The 20,404-nt window shown below is 44.6% G+C and overlaps 1 protein-coding gene across 1 annotated transcript in view; it reads right to left on the reverse strand.

The window, feature by feature from the left end:
• Window positions 1-1,473: 1,473 nt before the first annotated feature.
• Window positions 1,474-20,404, reverse strand: part of NCALD (neurocalcin delta) — a 57,534-nt gene continuing 38,603 nt past the window's right edge. The window contains exons 2-4 of the mRNA XM_033053739.2: window positions 17,766-18,162; window positions 11,639-11,744; window positions 1,474-11,532 (exon numbers count right to left, since the gene is read on the reverse strand). Of these exons, the coding sequence (XP_032909630.1) occupies window positions 11,435-11,532; window positions 11,639-11,744; window positions 17,766-18,143 (582 nt within the window). The 5' untranslated portion in view covers window positions 18,144-18,162 and the 3' untranslated portion in view covers window positions 1,474-11,434. The remainder of the gene's footprint in view (window positions 11,533-11,638; window positions 11,745-17,765; window positions 18,163-20,404) is intronic.

Genomic DNA, 20,404 nt, shown 5'->3' on the forward strand with positions numbered 1-20,404 from the left:
CCAAAAGCAGTTAAGCTTGCCTGGCTGCACATCAAACATTCATCAGTTTTCATTCAACATTTTACTCTCCACCAGTTAAGTCTGGCTCTTCAAACAAGATTCAGGAGGTGAGGATGTCTTAGGTGGGAAAGTGCTTGGGAAGGCGTTTGGCTCAGTAAAAGGTGATTCCCCAAGCAGCAGCAGGACAGCCCTGTCTTACAGTGGGGTGGAGGAGTTCAGTGCTCTGGATGAGCAGTGCAGGGTGAGCCAGGATCAGCTCCCATGGAGCTCATTAAGGTAATCACATTTCCTGGGCACTGCCTGTGCTAGATGTTTAATTATGTTTTATAGCAAGTAGTTTTACTGAGTTGCTCTTAAAATGCAAATGCTTTAAAGCTGCGTGGTTGGCACGGCTCCATCTGCGAGGCTGTGGAGGGGTGAAGAGAAGTGCATTGGCTGGTGGGAACCACTGCACCCACTGCGTGCTCAAGGGTCGGGCTGTGTCTGGCATGGCTGAGCCAGGCTTTAGCAAGGTGACTCGGTCAAACACTCCACCTCTAGCTCCTGACCAAAATGTCAGGGGACTCACTGAAGCAACAAAGCTGTGCTGTTCAGCACCTTCCCAGTCCCTTGGCTCAATTTGTGCTGCAGAAAACAGTGATAGATTCTGGAGCGTGCTGCTTCCCCGATGGGGCCAGGAGCTGCAGGATCACAGGTTCCCTCCTGCCCCAGGTGGTGGGACGTCCACTCTGGGACTGTGGGGGTGCAACTGTGCTCCAGTGCCTGGGAATAGACACCTTTGCACAGTGAGATGAGAGGAACAGCTAGGCTGGCAAGTGGAAGATTTTAACACCCCTGTACAAACACCTCCTCACACCCATTCTTTTTGTGCTGAATCGTATGATGGCCCTAAGGGGAGGGTGAGGAGAATGTACATCACAGGGAGTCTGGCACACGGGAAGCTTGTGTAATAAAGCCTGTTTGCACTGAGCACAGGAGATACCTGAATACTGTAACTGATGCTTCATTCAGGCTCCAGCCTGTCTCAAGCTCATATTAATCTGCAGTTCCACAAATAGGCTATTTTGTTTTAATCTCAAAAGAAAATAGGCACTGGTTTCTGTTACCTTCCAGCAGGCTTTATACTACTTTTTGCACTCAGCTAATCCCAGCTCCAAATATAATCTAGGTAAAAATTTGAGGAGCTGAAGGAGCATGCACAGAGCATCAGCCAGCCCCCCCTCCAGAGTCTGTCTGAGGTTGGCAGGAGTCCCTGCTGTGACAAGCTCTGCTGCTGCCTCATCAGCCACATCTCAGAGCGACTAACCACAGCTACCCTGCCAGCCCATGCTCCCTTGCCACATCCTGCTCCCTTGACGGTGTCATAATAACTGGGGGTAAAAAAGCCCCCTAAACCTGGAGAGGAATTTTTCTATAGCAAAAAGTCTTTAAGGCTCCACAGTGAAGGGAGTAAAGCACATGGCACACCATTGCTAGCTGCAGCAGAATGTTTATTAGTAGGACAGAACATTTAGGGGATTTCAGTAGGTGATTTTTTTTGAACTGTTGGTATCCACCACACATTGGTTTTCATCAAGATTGTTCAAGGTCACATATTTATATAAGAAAGCAATAATTCATATTTAGGTGCAATCAGTAATTCCAGTATGAAAAAGCACCGTGTCACAAAACAATTTACAATACAAAAGTCTTCAAAATCTAACATTTAAAAACAATATATTTGTTCAACAGTAATAACAATACAGTAAAAAAATTTTTATTTCCCTTCAAACAATACTGCTTACATATTTTGGCACTCAGAAAGAAACTGTCACAAATGTGCCTTTTTAGCCAAGCAATGCTGCTTTTTGAGTGTCTGTATAACAAGGAGAAACATGCTTTTGAAGTCAGTCATTTTGCTAGGTGCATTTTGAACAACTTTCTCCATTAAAAGGAAAGAAAAAAAAAAACCTGAAAGAAAAATAACTCCTAATCTGCAGCATGTCTTGTCTTTTGGCCCACGACACAATCTGAAGAAACATCTCATTCTGTCTAGGAAGTCAACCCGCCTGAGAGGCTGGATCTGAGCCCCACGTCATGCGAAGTGTAGACCTAAGCCACTCAAATGGTCCTGTCTTTTAGGGACTGACCCCAAGTTCTTGCTATATTAAGCACCCCAATAAGATTCTGACCCTAAAATTGCTGCTCAGACTCTTATTTTCCTTAATTCCTTAATTAATTTAATTCATTTGCAAAAATGGTCTTGCAATGTGAGTCCACCGTTTTTGTGCTGGCACAGCCAGCAGTTCCAAGGAAAACCAAATTCCAAGGAGCATGCATTGGGGGAGCTGTGGGGTGAGAGAGCCTGATGCCAGCAGGGTGCCCCGAGTCAGGAGACATTCCTCCCAGGTCTGCTCCTGGCTGGCACACAGCGTGGGAGGGGGAAGCTTGAATCTGAGAGAGGGGAAGACAAAACTAGATTTTCAGGAAGAATTAGTTTCCGCTCAAAACTGACCCCTATTAAAAGAAGAACGCAGGTGCTACGTGCCGGGTGAAACGCCGGTGCCTGCGTGCAGCTATGGCAGCCCCTGAAAAAGGCTGATTCTAGTGAACATGCAGTCCTTGGTGCTATCTCTAAAAGCAGAACAGTAACAAAAAAAAAATTAAATAGTTTTTACATCTTACATCAAAGATGCCACTACAAAAACACAATAGTATCACACATTAATTAGTACAGTCTTAAAAATGCAAACCGACGCTGGTAAGACTCCCATACATTCTGCATATCATATGTACAGGGGAGAACAGCTTCTCGAGAGGAGAGGACAGTCATAGAGAGATAATCTTCTGTTTTCTGAGTATGTTGCATAATACAAATACATTATCAGCATAAGAAAACTTTATTCTAACACTAAGAGCTCAGGAAAGGTCCTAACTGGAAGTTAATAGCTCGGGGAACCATGCACGTGCTGGGGGAACAAAACATACACAACTCTGCCAAATTCTCCATCTCCTTTGGTGGCCTGATCATCTACTTTCATTTTATCAGGTAGGTTTAACATGCTGCTCTGTAGCTACAGACTCCCAAAGCACGGAACAGCACAGGGCACATCCCCAAAAGCTGCCCCTGGTGTGCCTGAAAGCTGCTCACCTCTTCATGTCCTTCTCATGGGCTTTGCCTGGCAGAGACTCAGGGTACCACCAGATGAGCTTACAACAGAACCAGGGGGGGAAATTACCACATCACAACAGCTACAGGCAACAATACACAGGACACTTGCAATTCTAGACAGCCGTAAGAAAAAATATGCGGACCAAATTAATTTAATTCATAGTTGTCCCTCTCCTTTCTGAATAGTAAAAGTCTTTCTTAGGATATGTAGGTTTGCTTACAAAGCATTCATCTAGAGAGGTATCTAATTTTGCCAAGACACAGTATATACTGAACTCCATGCTGCTGCAGTGAGTCTGCTCATAGTAGATCATTAAAAGTTCGATTTGTTATGTCTACTCTATGCTGCAATGAGGCAACAGCCTGAGGGAACAGAGAAAGCTCTCCCTGTGGAATGGTCATAGACTTAAATAGGAACCGGACACTTTGGTCCATTCAGCTCTTGGCCATGTTTTATCTCAATTTATCAGTTTCTACAGCATGAAAAATATCTGCCCAAATTAAACAAATTGTTGTGATTTAATCCCAAACAGTAACTAAGTCCCACAAATGGAGAAGAGAATTGGAAGGGTGGACTTGAGAAAATCCATGGGTTGAGATAAAGACAGTTTAATCGGGAACACAAAAGCCCCATGCACAAGCAAAGCAAGGCATTAATTCACCAATTCCCATGGGCAGGCAGGTGTTCAGTCATCCCCAGAAAAACAGGGCTCCATCACAGTTGATGGTGACTTGGGAAGACAAATGACATCACTCTGAATGTGTCACCCTCCTCCTCCTCCTTTCCCCTACCTCTTTATGTGCTGATCATGACACCATGGTCGGGGGTGTTCCTGGGGTCAGTTGGGGTCAGCTGTCCTGGCTGTGTCCCATCCCACCTCCATGTGCACCCCTGGCTCCCGTGCTGATGGCGTGGGGTGGGAAGCAGAAAAGCCCTTGACACCATGTGAGCACTGCTCAGCAATAAAGAAAACATCCCTCTGTTGTCAACCAGCACAAATCCAAAACTGACCCTTATCCTAGCTACTGTGAAGAAAATTAACTCTATCACAGCCAAAGCCAGCACACAAATATGTAATTGCTTTTCCATCTATCACATCACTCACTTAGCAATATTTAAAAATTAAGACTGTCAGAGGAAGACAATATTGGTCACTTCAGGTTCAAGATCAAAATAGTGCTGAATATACAAATGTTAACTACAAGACTGCTAGGATGGAGTTGAAGTGAGCAAGTGGAAGAGATAAACGTATTGAAATGCAGCTCGATTTTTCTCCTTGAAGCAAGTGTGCAGACAAAAAAATATCCCTAAGGTAACTAAGCTCTTCATTTTTACCAGGCACAGTGTGCCCACCTTGCTAGCAATTGCTCAGTCAGTTCTGCTCTTGTGATCATTGGGAGTTCTGCATAAGAGCTGAAGGACCAGCAGAGCTGAATCTAAGAGGATCCAAAGTAATTAAATAAACCACAGTCATGCCTAAAACATGAATAAGAAAACAAAATACAAAATACCAAAGAAACATGGTTTTCTGCAACAGTCATATGACTAACATCAAGCATGATGTCTTTAGTAACCTTCCTTAGATCCTTACTGGATTGAAACCCTGGATTTGATTTTTATTTCTCTTCCAGATACTAATCAAAAACTATTTGGTTGCCCTGGAAATGGGAATAATGACAGGAAATAAAAGCGTAGTGGTGGCAAGGAACTGCAAGTTCTCCCCCAAACCACCACACTGGACCCATTAATCTTCCCTCTAAGTGCAGCAAATGAGCAGCACAGATGAAGTTTAGAATCTAAGAGGATTTTCTCAGGTGGGTTTGCTAATCACCATCATCCTGTCATCCCATTTGGTGGGGAAACGTGAGGCCAACCCTGAACACTGCTGAAACCCCTGTCCCCAGGGAGGAGAAAAACAGAGGTCACACCCCCAACACTTGTTTTTGACAGGGCAGAGAAAGAGTTTCCACCTGATGTAACTATGCCAAAATTATCTCTTGGTCCACAGCATCTGGGTGCTCCTGCAGGACTGGGGCACTGCACACTGCATGGGAATGCACAGGAGGATGCTGCTCCAGCCTGGATGAAACCAGCTCTCTGTGGAGTGTACCAGGCAGTGGAGAGCAGATTTAGTCTGCACTGCCTCAACAAACACCTACACAGTAATGAAAACTGTCTTGTTTCAGAGGCTCAGTGTGCCCATAAAATGTTTAATACTGCCATTCCTTAATAACAGGAAATAAATAGTGTTGGCCAAAGATGGGAAACCAAGTAAGAAGTTGTTCTATTTAAGTGCATCAAGTTTGGCTCCTCCACGTGTCAAGGACTGGTGTTATTTGTTCACACAGTGTCTGGGGATGGCAACTAGCAAGTGGCTGCAAAGACTTGGAGAGCTGGACACCCTGAGCACATGCCCTGGGAAGGTGAGAACATCTTTGGTATAAGGTCAGGGCAGGAGGGGAAGATCTAAAACCTCTCAGGTGCACAGTAAGTGAATACCATGCAGAGAGTGGTGGCTGTTGTGTGCCTCAAGATCTAGGGAGCCCTCAGCCTGCCTAACAATCTCAGATGAGCATGTCTGTGGCAGGACCCAGAGCCCCCAGCCTCAGCACACAGGACTGAAGCAGCCCAGGAGGTACCATTGACTGGGCTGGAGTAGAGGAGCTGTTCTGTGCTGGCTGCTGCTCAGAGGGCTTCACTGTGCAAATTCAGACCCTGGGCTACAGGCAGGGATGTCTTTATGGTTTTTCATTTCTTTAGTCTTTTCACATTGTTCACTACAACTCAAGCTCTTTTTTTGCTTTGCTTATTAGTCAGCATTAGTCAGCGTTTTACAGGTGATAGCTTAATCCCAGCTGCACATTAAAATAACACAACCTGTGTGAAACAATGAGAAGCCCCTCGCACCTGGCCTTTCCAGCTTGTTAAGATATGGACAGTACATCTGAAAAGCTTTATACCTTATCCTGTGAAAATCCTCACCCCAGAAACAACTCCTCAGTATGGATAATTGGAAACAACAACAGCAAAAGCTAGGATGGAATAAAGGATGCTGTTTAGATACCCTATCAGACAGGGATAGTTTCTGCAAGGGCGAAGGAGCCTGACTCACATCCAACTGATGGTTCCACTGCTCTGAAGGCCAGAGGCAGGTAATGGCTTCTGCAGTCCCCCAGCAGTGGGCCTGATTTCTAATGCCACTGGTTTCCATGCTGTCTTTTCTATGTGCTTAAAACACAGATGGTCATTCCACTGTCCCCAGCCTTCAAAATGACACCTGGGCTTTGCGAATCAACGGAGCTTTCCCTTCTCTTCTGCCATGACCGGGAATAAACTCCTACAGGCAGTGTTTTGTCCTCAGCTGCACTTAAGGAAAACCTTATGCTCATCCTGGGAGCTGTTTGTTCAACGCCTGCCTGAGTACGGTGAACAGCTCTGCTGCTTAATTTTAGAGTGTATTTTGTCAGCACCTCTGACAGAATGTGCAGCAGACAGAGCTGCTCACACAGGAGATGCCATTTCTAGTCAAGCCCTATCTCGACACACATCACACGATGTGTCTGACATATCACTGCTGTTTATCTCATCTGCCTGCTGCACAATCAGTGGAAAACTCTGCATGCAGCTCTGAGCACTGCTCAACTTTCCGGCACTTGCCAAGTTTCTCTGCATTTCTGAGCACAAGTTCTGCCTGCGATACCAAGAGAACCAACTTTCCCACTTTAAGACTCCTACATGAGATCCTGCTTAGCAAGACACAGAGAAAAGAACACATCCAAAAACTTCTTCAAGGGGCAGGTGAAATATTCTTCTCCACCAGTCTTGCAGCAGGGACCCAGCCTCTTACTGCTGAGCCCAAGGGCTGCCATGCCAGGAAACCGAGGGAGCACCATGAGAAAGACAAAAGGAGGTGATGGTGTACTGGAATGTACTGATGGTGTACTGGGTGTTCAGGAAGACTTGTCCAGCCAACAATCAGACTTGTCTGATTGTTTCACTTGGCACTTGTAGGCTAAACTGCAAAAGGAAACTTGAAGGATGCCTCCTTGATCCTGACCTGCTGTATTGCTATCATGTTGCATCTTACACCAGCGGTGCTAAAAAAGGAGAGAGTTTTGAAAGAAGGAGGCAGCTCAGCTCAGGGCATTTGTTCTCAGGCAGGAGATTCCCTTGTCACTGCCACATGTCCCCAGGGACCTGCCAGTGGTCACCGTGTTCTCTGGTTCACATGGACTGAGACATATGGCCAAGGCCATCTTCTCATCTTAGCTTAGTCTGCAGATTAGGGCTCAACATCAAGTTCATCAAGTTACCACGGTTCACCAAGTTTCCATGAGTCAGCTGAGACAAGGCTCTGCCCACAGCAAATGCAAGGTAATGCGCCTTAACCTGATCTGCAGCGGGAGAGAATCAAGCCAAGCTGCATTACTGCCCCTCTGCCATCAGTGAAGAGAGAAGCCCTGGGGCTCATTCCCCAGAGGCAGGGGCCACACCACGGGGATTGGTCATGTGTGACTGCTTCCTGTGCTGGTGTGCAATATTTCTGCACACAGACCTCGCCCAGCTACGGGATTTACACACTTCTGGCTTACTGTTTTAAGCAGCAGAAAATGTGGAGGTCATGCCTTATAACACAGAACAACAAAGTTCAGAATGCCCTGGAAAAAGATAAAAATCCTACAGACTCCTAAGAACTGCAAGGAAACAGCATAGCTCTGGGTACCTCAGGAACATCATTGAACTGTGAACTGACAGGGCTTCAAATAATGTTGAAACATAAATGTTTCTTCAGTTCTTCTCAAACTCTAAGTGCTCCCAAGAACACGTGTTGGTTTTAAAAGGGTTGTGTTACTTTTCCCTTCCCAAAGCACCCTAAAACAGAGAGGCTACTGCAAAACTCACAAGTCATAGTCCTTGCTCTACATTTTCTGGCCCAGAGTTTGACAAGCTGACTGGGAATGTCAGATAAACAGGACTGGCATTTTCCATGAGTTCAGTTCTACATGTGAGATGTACTCATTAATTCCTTTGGACAACACACAGTGAGGGCTGCCTCTTGCACATGCAAGTAAAACTAGAGAATGCCACTACAGACTTGAGAAGTTACATGAAATAGTATGTACCATCCTTGCTGTGTGGAGATATTGCTAATGAATCACTCAGAAGTCTGACTTACTGTGCTATTTTATACAGGATACACCACTTTGCCTTCAAAAGCTTTTGAAGGCAGTTTTGATTACATATCCAAATGACAGCAAAGCAGAAAATTTCAATCTGAGGCACAGCACACCACTGTTGTCCTGCTGATTTGAGGTCTGCAGATGTTTCTATCACAACCTCAGCTGCAAATCACTCTTTAAGTACATGTAGAGGCAGAGAAAGAAAGGGATAGTTAATAATTTAAAATAATACCAATCATCAGTGGCACTCAGGTAAAAGAATAACCTTAGTTCACTCTGTAAATGTTTATACAATAGCCTTATCTGCAGCTATGACCTCTGCAGCTGTAAGCTAATTCTTATTATTCCAAATTTTGTGAACTGTGGGAAGCATTACACCTCTGCTGGCCTGGGGTCACAGCACAGGTTGTGCTTTCAAACACGTTGTGCGGGAGTGACACAGGGGGCAAGGCTGGCCCCAACACCCCAAAACTACTGAGCAAAACAAACTGAGAGACTAGGTTCTGAGCCAGAAGTATCTTGTAAAATGAAAAAGAGGTGGTATCCAGTCACTTAACTAAAAGGGAACATTTTAAAAGCTTCGGTCGCATGCAACTGCCTTCACAGCACTAAGAAGATGGAACAGTAGGAGGTATCCGAGTTCACCTTCAGTAAATGCCAGCTTCCACAGGTCTGGGCTGCTTTGGACGTGGGTGCCTGAGCCAGGAGGTTGGAAGTTCAGCAGGGATCCTGTGGTGTCACCTTGTCCTGTCCCCACAGGGGGGTGATGGAGCACCCTGGAGCAGCTGGGGCAGCAGCACTGGTCATTCCCATCTGGCAGAGGGGGTGTTGATCAGGCCATGCCCACTGACCTTCCTTCAGCAATCCCCAGCAGTCTGGCCAGCCTTCTTCTGCTGAAAAACAACCCTGAAGTACATGACTTTCAAAATCCATGAGGTGATGGGCCTGGGAGAGTGGGCCAGAACCTCTCCAGACAAAGCAGAAAATTACCTTGAAGAAGGTAGGCAGGCTGTCCTTCGAAGGGTTAGATTTGTGCACATGGTGTCTAATTAAGATTTGAGAGAAGGAGATAGGGAACATTTTCATCAGCCAGAAGAATTGGTGCAAAACTTGCCAGTGTTGCTCACAACACCTGAAAGTGCTGGGTATTAAAATCTGTTTGTGTCTGTGGTTGGGCCCCCTTTGCTTTCTTATTTTCCTACACTCAGCTCAGTATTTTGATGAATGTAACAGAAATATATCATCAATTGGATTTTTGTGATTGTTTGAGACAAGGATGTGTGCTTGAAGACATCTATTGAGTGTCATTAGCCACTCGTAAAAATTTTAGTACAACTGATTAACAATGTTATTTTGAATTTACTTTTATTTTCTATTAGCATGCTTTGCCCTTCACACCTGGCAAAGCAAATAGTATAGAAAAATTAAGTATAGGATTGCTTCTGTCAGTTATTGTACATGCTAGTTAGTGTACCACAGAAGATTATTTATGCTCGACTACTTATTCATGACTTCTAATTAGTACTTAGCTAATCATCATCTGCAAAGCAGACTTCTTTTACTTGGTTTATTTTAAATTAAGGCTACTGGGGATTAGCATCTACAAGGTCACTTGACAAAATGCCAGCTTTGCCTGTCAGACAAAGGTTGCTCTAACGAGCTCATGAATTCCCAACACCGTGCCTGCCTGCATGGGTAGCTCTCCAACAGGATCACAAAGCAGACTTCAGCTAATGACTGATTAATGCCAATTTAGTCAGCATAATGCCTTCTGTTGCTAAAGCTTTTCCAGCTTTTCTTTTGCAACAGCGCTTGTAAAGTCCCTAAGAAATCCCACATGTGTGTACTAGCTTTGTATACAGCAACTTTGACCCAAGGATAAAATTTTGCAGCAGCAAATTTCAGAACTCCTGCACCTAGGCGGAAAGATAAACATTCAACATTTCTCTCAAGAGCTGATCTTTTTCTGTTTTAATTTTTATATATATAAATATATCATATAGCGTACCATTTCCTCATTTCAGTACAGATTTTTTGAACTTTACTAAAATAAATGAAATATAAATGCTACAATTTTACGTTTAAAACAAGTTTTGATGACAGCCTTCCCCTAAGAGCAGGCCCAGAAACTCTGTTAGCTACACGGAGAGAAACAAAAACACCCCCAAAACTTCCTGCTGTGCAAGAGCATTCAGAGCAGCAGATGTGCTGGAGCTGCTTGCAGGTGTCTGCGAGTTCCTCACGTGAATGCCCACTCTCCCTAGTAGCAACTGCTTTATTACTAACCTGAAAATTTCACATTCAACATGTATCTCCCTTAAATTCATTGTCAAGACCCAGCTTTTCATGTCTGTGTCTGCTTTTGCTGATCCCAAACGGCAAGAGGTATTGTCAGTTGTGGATTTGGAGATCAGGATTGCAAATTGCTGAATTTACAGATAAAGCCGTATGACTTCAGCCACTGTAAACCTAGTAAAAAAACGTCAACCTTCATTTTGTCCCTTCTCCTTCACAACCTGGAAAGTGTTCACAGCATTGAAACAGCGAGGCATAGGAGTGGATGATACACTCCACACACGTTTTGCACTTTCATTCTTCTTCCCAGTCCTGTCTTTGATCTTAACTGGTGTCTCCTGGACAGGAGAGGAGGTTCCAGGTGAATCCTGCCCCACCCATCACAACCCCTTTGGTTCAGCCTTACTACACATTCAGGTCCTGCAGGTGAATATCTAACAACTAAAGCAGCAATCTAAAATCTGTCAGTGTGTCTTGCTGCCAAGGGGTTTGTTCTTGGTTTACTCCTCCTCAACACGTACTTTCCAAAACAGATACAAACAAACAAACAAACAAACAAACAAAAACAAAATGAAAATTTAAAAACAATGATAACACCACAATATCTGTTTAAAACAGTACTGCCTGTGCTCTGGACAAATTGTTAAGAGCAATTCAGCATTCTTATAATTAATCCACAACAAAATAAGCTATAAGATGCCACAAATGAAGGCATAATTGGCCATACGGAGGCAACACTACCATGAATGTTGTTTGGCAAGGAAAAAAAACCAAAAAAGCAGGTACATAATTCATCCAAGGGCAGGTTCAGAACTGCCCGGCACTGCTGGGATCACACTGCAGGAGCCGCACTATGGACGGGTCGCTCTTGGCGCCGCGGATGAACTCTTCCAGAGAGAGCTTTCCTAGAAAAGAAACGTTTGCTTAGCACACGTGGGGGGCTGCAGCACGCCTGCCAAGCCCATGGTCCCACGTGTGGGACACCCAGCCGCCCCTCCTGGAGGTGCCTACCGTCACGGTTGGTGTCCATCTGGCGGAAGATCTTCTCGGTCCTCTTCTCTGGGGTGGACTCGTCTTCTGGCATCTTCATTACAGAAGAAACCATCTTATAGATTGCCTGTGTGATAGACAGGAGCAAAGAGCTGGTAAGAAGCACATTATCTTGATGCAAGGGTACAATAACCTTCTCCTGACAGAAGCAGGCAAAAAATATCCTTGGAGCACCAGCACGACCTGCTCTTGGGATGCTGAGGGGTGCTGGGTGGCACCAGGGCATGCAGCTTCCCTCTTCAGTGGGGCACTCCTTTATGAAATACTGTGTTTATTTAGTCATGGTCAAACACCATCTGGGTTTGGACTAAGGTTGCATTTTTCCTTATTAAAACAGTCTTTGTACAAATGTATCATTTGTACAACGTATTAGGCGATGGCAGCTCCCAGAGCCTGGAGGAACAGCCAAGCCACCAAGGTCTTGTTTCATGCTGTGATGAATCTCCATGCTTTGGCCACACAGCCTTCATCCTCACCACACCTGTCTCCTCACCCTGCCTTCTCTTCTCCCCCATCTCCTTTCTCTCCCTCCCTGTCAGCAGTGACTCACTCCTTGCTTTTGCTGATGTAAATTTGCATCTCACAAAGACTGGAGGTGGCCATCAAGGAGGCCTTTTCATTGGGGGCTGTTGTGTGTACAGCTCAAAATGCCTTTCACGATTTTCTCCACAGAGACCAGGTGTTCTGGTCCTACAGAGCACCACTATCACCCATAGCTATTCTCTGCACAGATAAATGCATTTGTCACCTTTGGTACCAGCTGCCTCTGAAAGAGAGGCAATGTTAATTTTAAAACAAGGATGAGGGTCTGTTTGTGCACTGGTTATCCAAAGCCTGGCAGCAAACATAAGCATGCAGCAGCAGCAAACTCCAGGGCTTTGTGTTAGGTCTCTCTGCAGTGCCACACCTGGGAGAGCAGCAGCACTCAGAGGGCTGCAGGGTCCTGGCTTGGGGGTTCCTCCTTGGGATGGGCAGCACATCCCAGCCCAAGGCAGCATTGCTCTGATCCAATTGGCCCCTTCTCCTGCCCACTGCAACTCCTTGGCTGTCACCTGCTGTCTCCTGACTGCTTTAGTTATTTGTTCTTCCTTTCCTCCTGCTTTGGGAGGGGTGTCCTTGGTGCAAGCCAAGATTTCTCATTGGGTTACCCCTCTCCCCTCTGTCCCTCCATGAGAGCACTCTGCCTAGCAGCTCAGATCCTCTGGCTCAGGATCCCCGAGGACTGGCTCCAGGAATGTAACAGCACAGATGGAGGATGCCACTAAGCTGCACAGACATTTTACACTCAGACTAGGGAGCATCCGCTTGCTTGGCCATCTTGCTGGCTTCTCCTCTGCCAGCAGCCCACCCAGGAGAATCTCCCAGGAGAATTAGTGCTCCAGAATGCTGGGCAGAGCCTCAGTGGAGGCAGGGATGCTGTCCACACAGCCATGACACTCTGATACCAGGTGCAAAGAAGAAAGAATTAACATGCAAGCATATTAACACAGGGATGAGGGAGCTGGGGGATGAAGGCAATAGGGAAGGAAAAAAATGGAGAGGGTGGACAGTAAGAATTTAGACCTTGCTCATCCTCATCAGCATGCAAGGCTTGCAAGGGTCAGAGCAGAGACGAGGCTTATAAATCTGCCAGTGTTGAAGCATTTGAAGCTGTCTGGCTTTTGTCTGGGATAGGAAGAGAGGTGGAGGGGTCACTCCTTCTCTCTGGGTGAGAGGACAGCAAAGCAGAGAATCTGCATTGAAAGTGTGGGAGGAATGCCCCAGACTGGGAGTGAGGGCATGTTTACCCTGATCAAAGTAACCATAGTAAGAATATGCAGATTTTTAGGACAAAAACAGCACTTCAGGATGACTTCATCCTACAGGGTCCTTTTCACAGAGGCGTGTGAAGGGAATAACAGATGAGATATTCTAGGAAAGCCAGATGGGAATAACATAGTGAGCGTTCCTTTCATGCTGAAAATGGTTACTCTGGACAAATTCTTATGTCCTTACTCAGAAGTTCATTGGGAAGTTTTCCTAAAGTAAAAGCCAGCTGAAGCTGATTAAGAATCTTGAGACTTGCCCCATATTAATTCAGTGCAGCTACACAAAACTCTTTATTGTATGTTTGAAAGAGCAAACCCTGAAAGGAATTTGGTTTCATGCAGTAATTATGTGGAGCTGGACTGCACTAACCCTGGGCTAGGACCTGGCACTGAAAGGCTGCAGGGGTTCCACTCCCTGAACTTGGGCAGTGGCATTCAGCACTGAAGTTGACACCTGTCAGCAGTCTCCTGAGTCAGAGCAGCTTTAACAGCTGCACTTCTGTCAGGAGTGCTCCTTACAGCTCCCTGGCACCCCTGAATGCCACTAGGAAGTTGTGCCTCCAGAGCCCTGGGGACGACACTGGAGCAAGCACAGACTCCGGCTTCATCTACTGCCCTGCTGAACTCTCTCATCTGATTTTCCAACTCCATGTGGATGAGCAGCAATGGGTGATTTCAGGGCAAATCCCACCCCTTTGCCCATTCACAAGGTTTTGCTCCCAGCTGCTGGCTGCCACTGCTGCACTCAGAAGCTTTGGAGAGGGCTGCATTTTCCTGGTGCACTTGGCAAATTGTCTGAAAGCTCATTAGGTTGGTGGCAGCAGCAATGACAACACAAATTTTCAGTTGATTCTTTTTACTCTGTTGAAATAAATTCTGATGGCTAGAAGTCTCATGAAGTGAATGATTGGACTGAAAAAAATTTGTTTTCCTCTCAGTCTCGTGGAGATTTTTGACATCTTCCTATACCAACTTTTGTCTCTTCTAGCTTTCAAGTAAGCTATCCCAGCAAGTGAAATGTGTGTGCTCTGGTTTTATTAAACTGAAAGTGTTATTCTTGTCTTTGCTTAGTATTTCTAAAATGCATTTTGAGTCCATACAGTGCAAAAATGTATCCTTAGAACAAGGTTTTCATCTCTTATTTGAACTCTTATTTTAAGAGACTAGCCAAATATGTCCTGTTTCAGCAAGGAGAACAAATCTTCTGACTGGTTTGCAGCTATTTTTGAGTGGACTGGGCTATTTAGATTATAGGTAAACACATGGGAGACACGAAAAGCTTGAATCTGAGAGGAGCTGTGACAAGGTCTGTCAAGGGGCAGGCTATGAAGCCTCTTCCCACAGCAGTCTGCAGATGTGCTATGCCTGGTAAGTATAGCAGCATCCTGTGGACCTTCTCTTCTGAGCCTCTACCACTGTCAGCCTGCAACTACAGCCCTTCAGCTTCCAAACTGTGCAGCTGGCTCCATGTGGGTCTCTAAGCAGGGATTTTTGGAGACTGGCCTAGGGATGCTCATGGACACAGTCACAAGGGCTCCTGTGGGACACCTTAGCCAGCAGTCCTGCTGGTCCAGTGCTGCTGCTGCCACCACTGCCACCTCCATCGCCTGAATGCAATGCTGAGCAAGAGTGCAGTGCCTGCATTGCCTGCAGGGCTGTTGGATCAGGCCAGAGCAATGGAAAGAAAATGCAAGGAAGCATCAGCACTGCAAAGAGAGGGCTTTCAAAGCACGAAGACAAACAGACTGAAAAAGAAGAAAAGTGTGCCTTGCCCCTATGCTGTTTAAAATACAGTAATCCCACAGTAACAGGGACAGCATTTTTCTGTGAAACTAAGACTTTTAGACTAAAGGTGTTTCTTTTAGCATTCATTTTGATGTATTGTCTCAGGCAAAAATCCCAGTGGAAACATAATATTGCTCCATCAATTTGCAAATGTATGCTAGACAAGGGACTTGCAAGAGGTTCCTTTGAGGCATATATCAGAGCTATGTCAGAGTTCTGATTTTCACTCTCAGAAAAATTGTGATGGCTGAGGGCCCCCAGGAAGACATTCGATAGAGAATCCTGTCATTCCATATGAAAAAATAATAATCTTTTATAAATGAAAGTGATAGTTGTTTGCTGGCTTCTTGTATCTAATCACTCTACTTCAAAGGAACCTCTCAACAAAGCAAGAAAATATGCTCATCTGCTTCAGTTTCAGATATCAGCTGAACACGTTTGCAGAGACTGCACAACAAATCCCATCCCACTGGGAGGATCTCCTGGTGGCCAGTGCAATACAGGGAGACCAATGCGTTCAAAACAACCTGAAAGAAGAGAACAGGGTGAGATCTAGAAGCTCATTGCCTTATGGGCAGCTCCATCACAGAAAGGGCAGCTTTCATGGTTTAAAAACTGCTGATAGTCCAGAGTTCAGAAATAACTCTTTTTCAGGCTGTTCACTTCCGTAACTGCTTTTTGTGTGGTCCCTCAAAATTGGGCCCCTCAAAATGAGGTGAGATTATAAGCATCATGCAGTTGAGTTTCACATTCAGACTGAAAGGAGGAGAGAGCCAAACTCCCAAGAATGCAGAGGGGTGGGAGTGCCAGGCTGAGGGCTGTGCACAGCCAAAGTGCTGCTCGGGTTGGATTTGCACATTGACAGAATGCCACCCTGTGCTGACCCCTAAGCTGCAATTTTGCCTGATGATGGCATCATGGCTGTGAAAACAATGCTATAATTTGGTGCTGACAGAAATATGAAGAGGAGGCAGAGCATTTCGGCCTCTAGACTTGCTGGTAAGCAGATCTAGGGTAACTGGAAAAAGCTTCCAGCTTCGCTGGTCCTTTGGCTCACTGCAGAAAATCCAGGCTCCGATATTTTCATTTCATTTGACACGAACAAATTTGTGGCTTTGTTCTGCCTGTCTGTGGATCTCCTTGCCTGGGGCTTGTCCTGCTGTCAGCACTGAGCCCTGCTGGGCTCCTGGACAGCAGGAGGGGTCCTGCAGCCCCCAGGTGTCCCCTCCTCCAGAGGAGCGGCGATCACCCGGCTTTGGCTCCTTGTGCTTCCTATGCACTGTGCTAGTTCTTTTGGGATTCTTTTTGTTTCTTCACTAGGAGAAATACAGCCAGAAAAACAATAATTGACAGGCTGTTTACCCTGCCTGGGGAGAGGAAGATTTGTAAGGAATGGAGGATCTTCTAATGCAAATATTCCACAGGGTTTGTCATGGCACAGACAGGGAGGTCCTGCTCCTCAAGTCAGACACAGGAACACAAAACAGACTAAGTGAAAGACAACAAACCCTAGATTTGCAGCTGCATTAGCCACTGTTTGAAGGATGTGAGAAGGGCCCTGGTAGAAAGACAGGACCATCACCTGTGAGCCCTCTCCCTACAGGCAACTTGCCATCACAGCCTGTATTTGTGTGCATTACTTTCCCTTGGTTTTCAGTGCAAATATAAGTTTGGATAATACAGTATATTGTTAGCACTTCAGAATTTCCAGGGAAAGGAAAGGATCTTGATAACAGGCTTGCTTTTTTTTTTTTTTTTTTTTAACAGTGCTGCATTATACAGATTCAAGCTGTGTAAATACACTGCCATAAAAAAAAATATTTTAAATCTTTCAGTAGAGTGATGTGCCTCAAGGGCAAAAACATGTTGGAGAAAGCCAGTGAAGTGGGACTTTTACTAACACCACAAGAAAACACAACCAAAGAAGCTATGCATGGAATCATCCTCTACTCAGATAAGATTCATCTATATTGTCAACTTAGTATGAGGACAGCTAGTAGGATTCTAATAATGCAGACCTAACTGGAATTAGGCAGACAAAACAACTTTATAATATGTGAGCTGGTTCTTCATAATAAAATGTTTTCAAAGTAGATTTGATTCTTATTGTGGAGGGAGCCTGCCTTCCTTAAAAGTACACTGCCTGGTTGTTCTAATATACCTCTACTTGGTTCAACTGTATTAATCATAATTAACTGACAGGGTTAAAGAATCATATTTATCAGCAGGTTGGTTGCTGTGCCTGAGCCCAACAGAGTTCCCAGGGAAGAAATATCAGTGCAGCCTGTTGCTCTGGAAGAACTTGCAGTGGATATTAAGCTGTAGTTTAGAATTGTGACATGATCTTTGCCAAATGAAATAGCATTTTATTTCCAAGCAGTTATGCAGGATTATAAACCAGTGCTGCCAGTTTTTCACTCAGTGTCTCAGTACAACAATGCTTCACAATTTGCTGTGAAGGAGGGAGCCCAGGGATGCCTCTGAGCAGCACATACCTGCACGATTTCCAGCATCTCTGACTTACTGATGTAGCCATTGCCATCAAGGTCGTACATGCTGAATGCCCACTTCAGCTTTTGCTCCAGTTTTCCTCTCGACGTTACGCTCAAGGCTATGATGAATTCTCTGAAGTCTATTGTCCCGTCTCCGTTGGCGTCGAAAGTGCGGAATACGTGCTCTGCAAACTTAGAAGCGTCCCCGTAAGGAAAAAAGTTTCCATATATTTTTTTAAACTCCTCCATAGATAAATGTCCACTTGGGCAGTCTCTCAAGAAGCCTTTGTACCACTCCTGGATCTCATGTTCTGTAAAGTCTGTGCTTTCTAGCAAATCTTGCATGACTTCAGGGCGTAGTTTGCTGTTTTGCTTTCCCATATTGGAGTTAAAATATTACCTGCAGACCAAAAACAAACACATATGAATTACTATTAATTATTGAGACTGATTAGCTTGGAGGCTGCAGAAAAACAGTATGCTGTGTTCTGAGTTTTCTGCTGATAGTTCACTCTTGGGTATCAAATGAAACCTTGGACAATGTCCAGTACCACATGTACACTCTGAAAAAATTAGTAAACTTAATCTACATGTTGATTACATTGTCTTTTGACAGTCTGGAGAGTAGTAATTACACTGAATTCATTGCCATCCTATTTTGCCCTTGAAATCACGAGGTAAGCAATGGATGTTGCAAGGCACAGCTAAGCAGTAGCTGTGTGCTGCAGCACACCCTCCACCCCAGCCACCCAACTGTCCTGAGGACCTGGCTAATGAGATCCAATTTTTGCATCTCTGGTGGAAACCAGAGTGGTACAAAGACCCATGTTCCCTTGGTCTTGTTCTAAAATGGAATCAAGGTGTAACTGCAGTGTACGCTGAAAACAGTAGCTCCAAAGCCCTTCTACATATATCTTTATAACCAGAAAGCAGCCCAGAAACTGCCTCTTTTGTTTGGCATAGACCAATTCCCATTTTACTTCAAAATTAAGATATAATCTGAAGAGATTTTATCAGTGGTGGGTTCCCCCATTCAAACAATTACTGTGTTTTTTAATCTTTCTTGTAGCAAAAAACTGTAATTAATAGTAATCTGGGTGGCCATAGTCCTTTGAGAAAACCTCTAAAAAAAATAAAAAGCAGAAAAAAAAGTACCGAGACAATGAAATTGGAAATTCATTTCCCTTAAATTAACCATTAAGAAGTATTATATTAAATCACCTTAATTATATTTCATTTGGGGCAAGTTGGTACATATCACATGGTACAGCACATTTACTAATGACTAATGCCTTCAGGTTTTAAATTTTGGAGCCTGAGTGTGTTGGCTCCAAAAGGCAACATCAGTTTTACTGGAAGCTTAACATTAGTGTGGGAAGCCCTTCACTATTGACAGGAACCTGCCTGAGAATTTGTCACACGAATGACAGTCACAACTAACATATGATGTATGGATAACTAAGGTAGAATTGCAAAATAATTTCAACATGACTCACACTGTTGTCAGAATGGAATCTCTGGCCCAGAAATGGATTTGCTAATGATGAGTGGAATGGCTAATGAGCATTCAATAAAATGTCCTTTCTTAACCAAGATATTACTTTTAAAAGATGAAGAATAATACAGTATTGATACATGACAGAAGCAGCTACTGAGAAATGTACCACCATTTCAAGCTAATCCACTGTCTCTTCTGTTTGGCATTGGGAAGAAAAAACTGAGGCTCCCCTGGGCTGAGGTTGGTTTTTTTTCAGGTGGGAAGCTCCCTTTCTCCCCAAAGACTTTGAACTTCCCAAGGCAGATAGAGAACTGATTCCTTAATTTCCTGTGTTCTTGCAGACCAAAAAGCTGTATTTCTCAAGTGTAAAACTATGGGATCCATCCTAGATCCATCTGTGTCTCCAGGATTCACTGATGGCTGTCTGGTAACATACAGCTGTTGCCTTTTTCCCAACCTGGAAATGAAACTCGAGATAGTTTTAGTATGGAGTGGATATTTATTTCAAGGCCTTCAGGGGCAGCTAGGGAAGGATGTCTGCAAAAGCCTACCCCCTCTAGGGGTGAACAGATTTTATAGCTTTTATGAAATTAGCATAATTGATGAAAAGCACCAATTAGGAGGACAAGTGGGGATGCAATTTTCCTTCATGTCAAGCCCTTTCTTTGGAGTTTTCTCCTCATTACTCTCAGCCTTGGTTCCCAGAAGAACCAAGACAGCACTGGGGCCTTGTACCCCTGGTGCTTGGAGTTCTGGAATTTGGTCTTTTTGCCTAGGGAAAGGCTATGGAAAAGTACTGGGAAAACCAGTCACTAACACAATAGTTACAAATATATGTGTGAAGAATACAGAGAACATATAAAAGAAAAAAGGCAAAACCAAATGGCACCATAGTTTGGTAACTCTATGTCCTGTCTGAACACATTGCCACATCTCCATTGTTCATGGAGAACAGGCTCCCCTGTTCACAGACAGGAGGATGGGAAGGGTGAAGAGTCCTGACCCATGAGGGCCTATCCATCTCCTGATAATTTCAGGGGCTTGGTTGACTGTATTCACCTAATAATATCTTTTCCTCCAAAGTGTCTCCAAAATACTTGAAAAGTGGAAGATGCCACCTCAGAGGTAATTTTTTCTACTGCCT

This window comes from Catharus ustulatus, chromosome 1 (assembly GCF_009819885.2).
Source record: "Catharus ustulatus isolate bCatUst1 chromosome 1, bCatUst1.pri.v2, whole genome shotgun sequence".
Taxonomy (NCBI): Eukaryota; Metazoa; Chordata; class Aves; order Passeriformes; family Turdidae; genus Catharus; species Catharus ustulatus.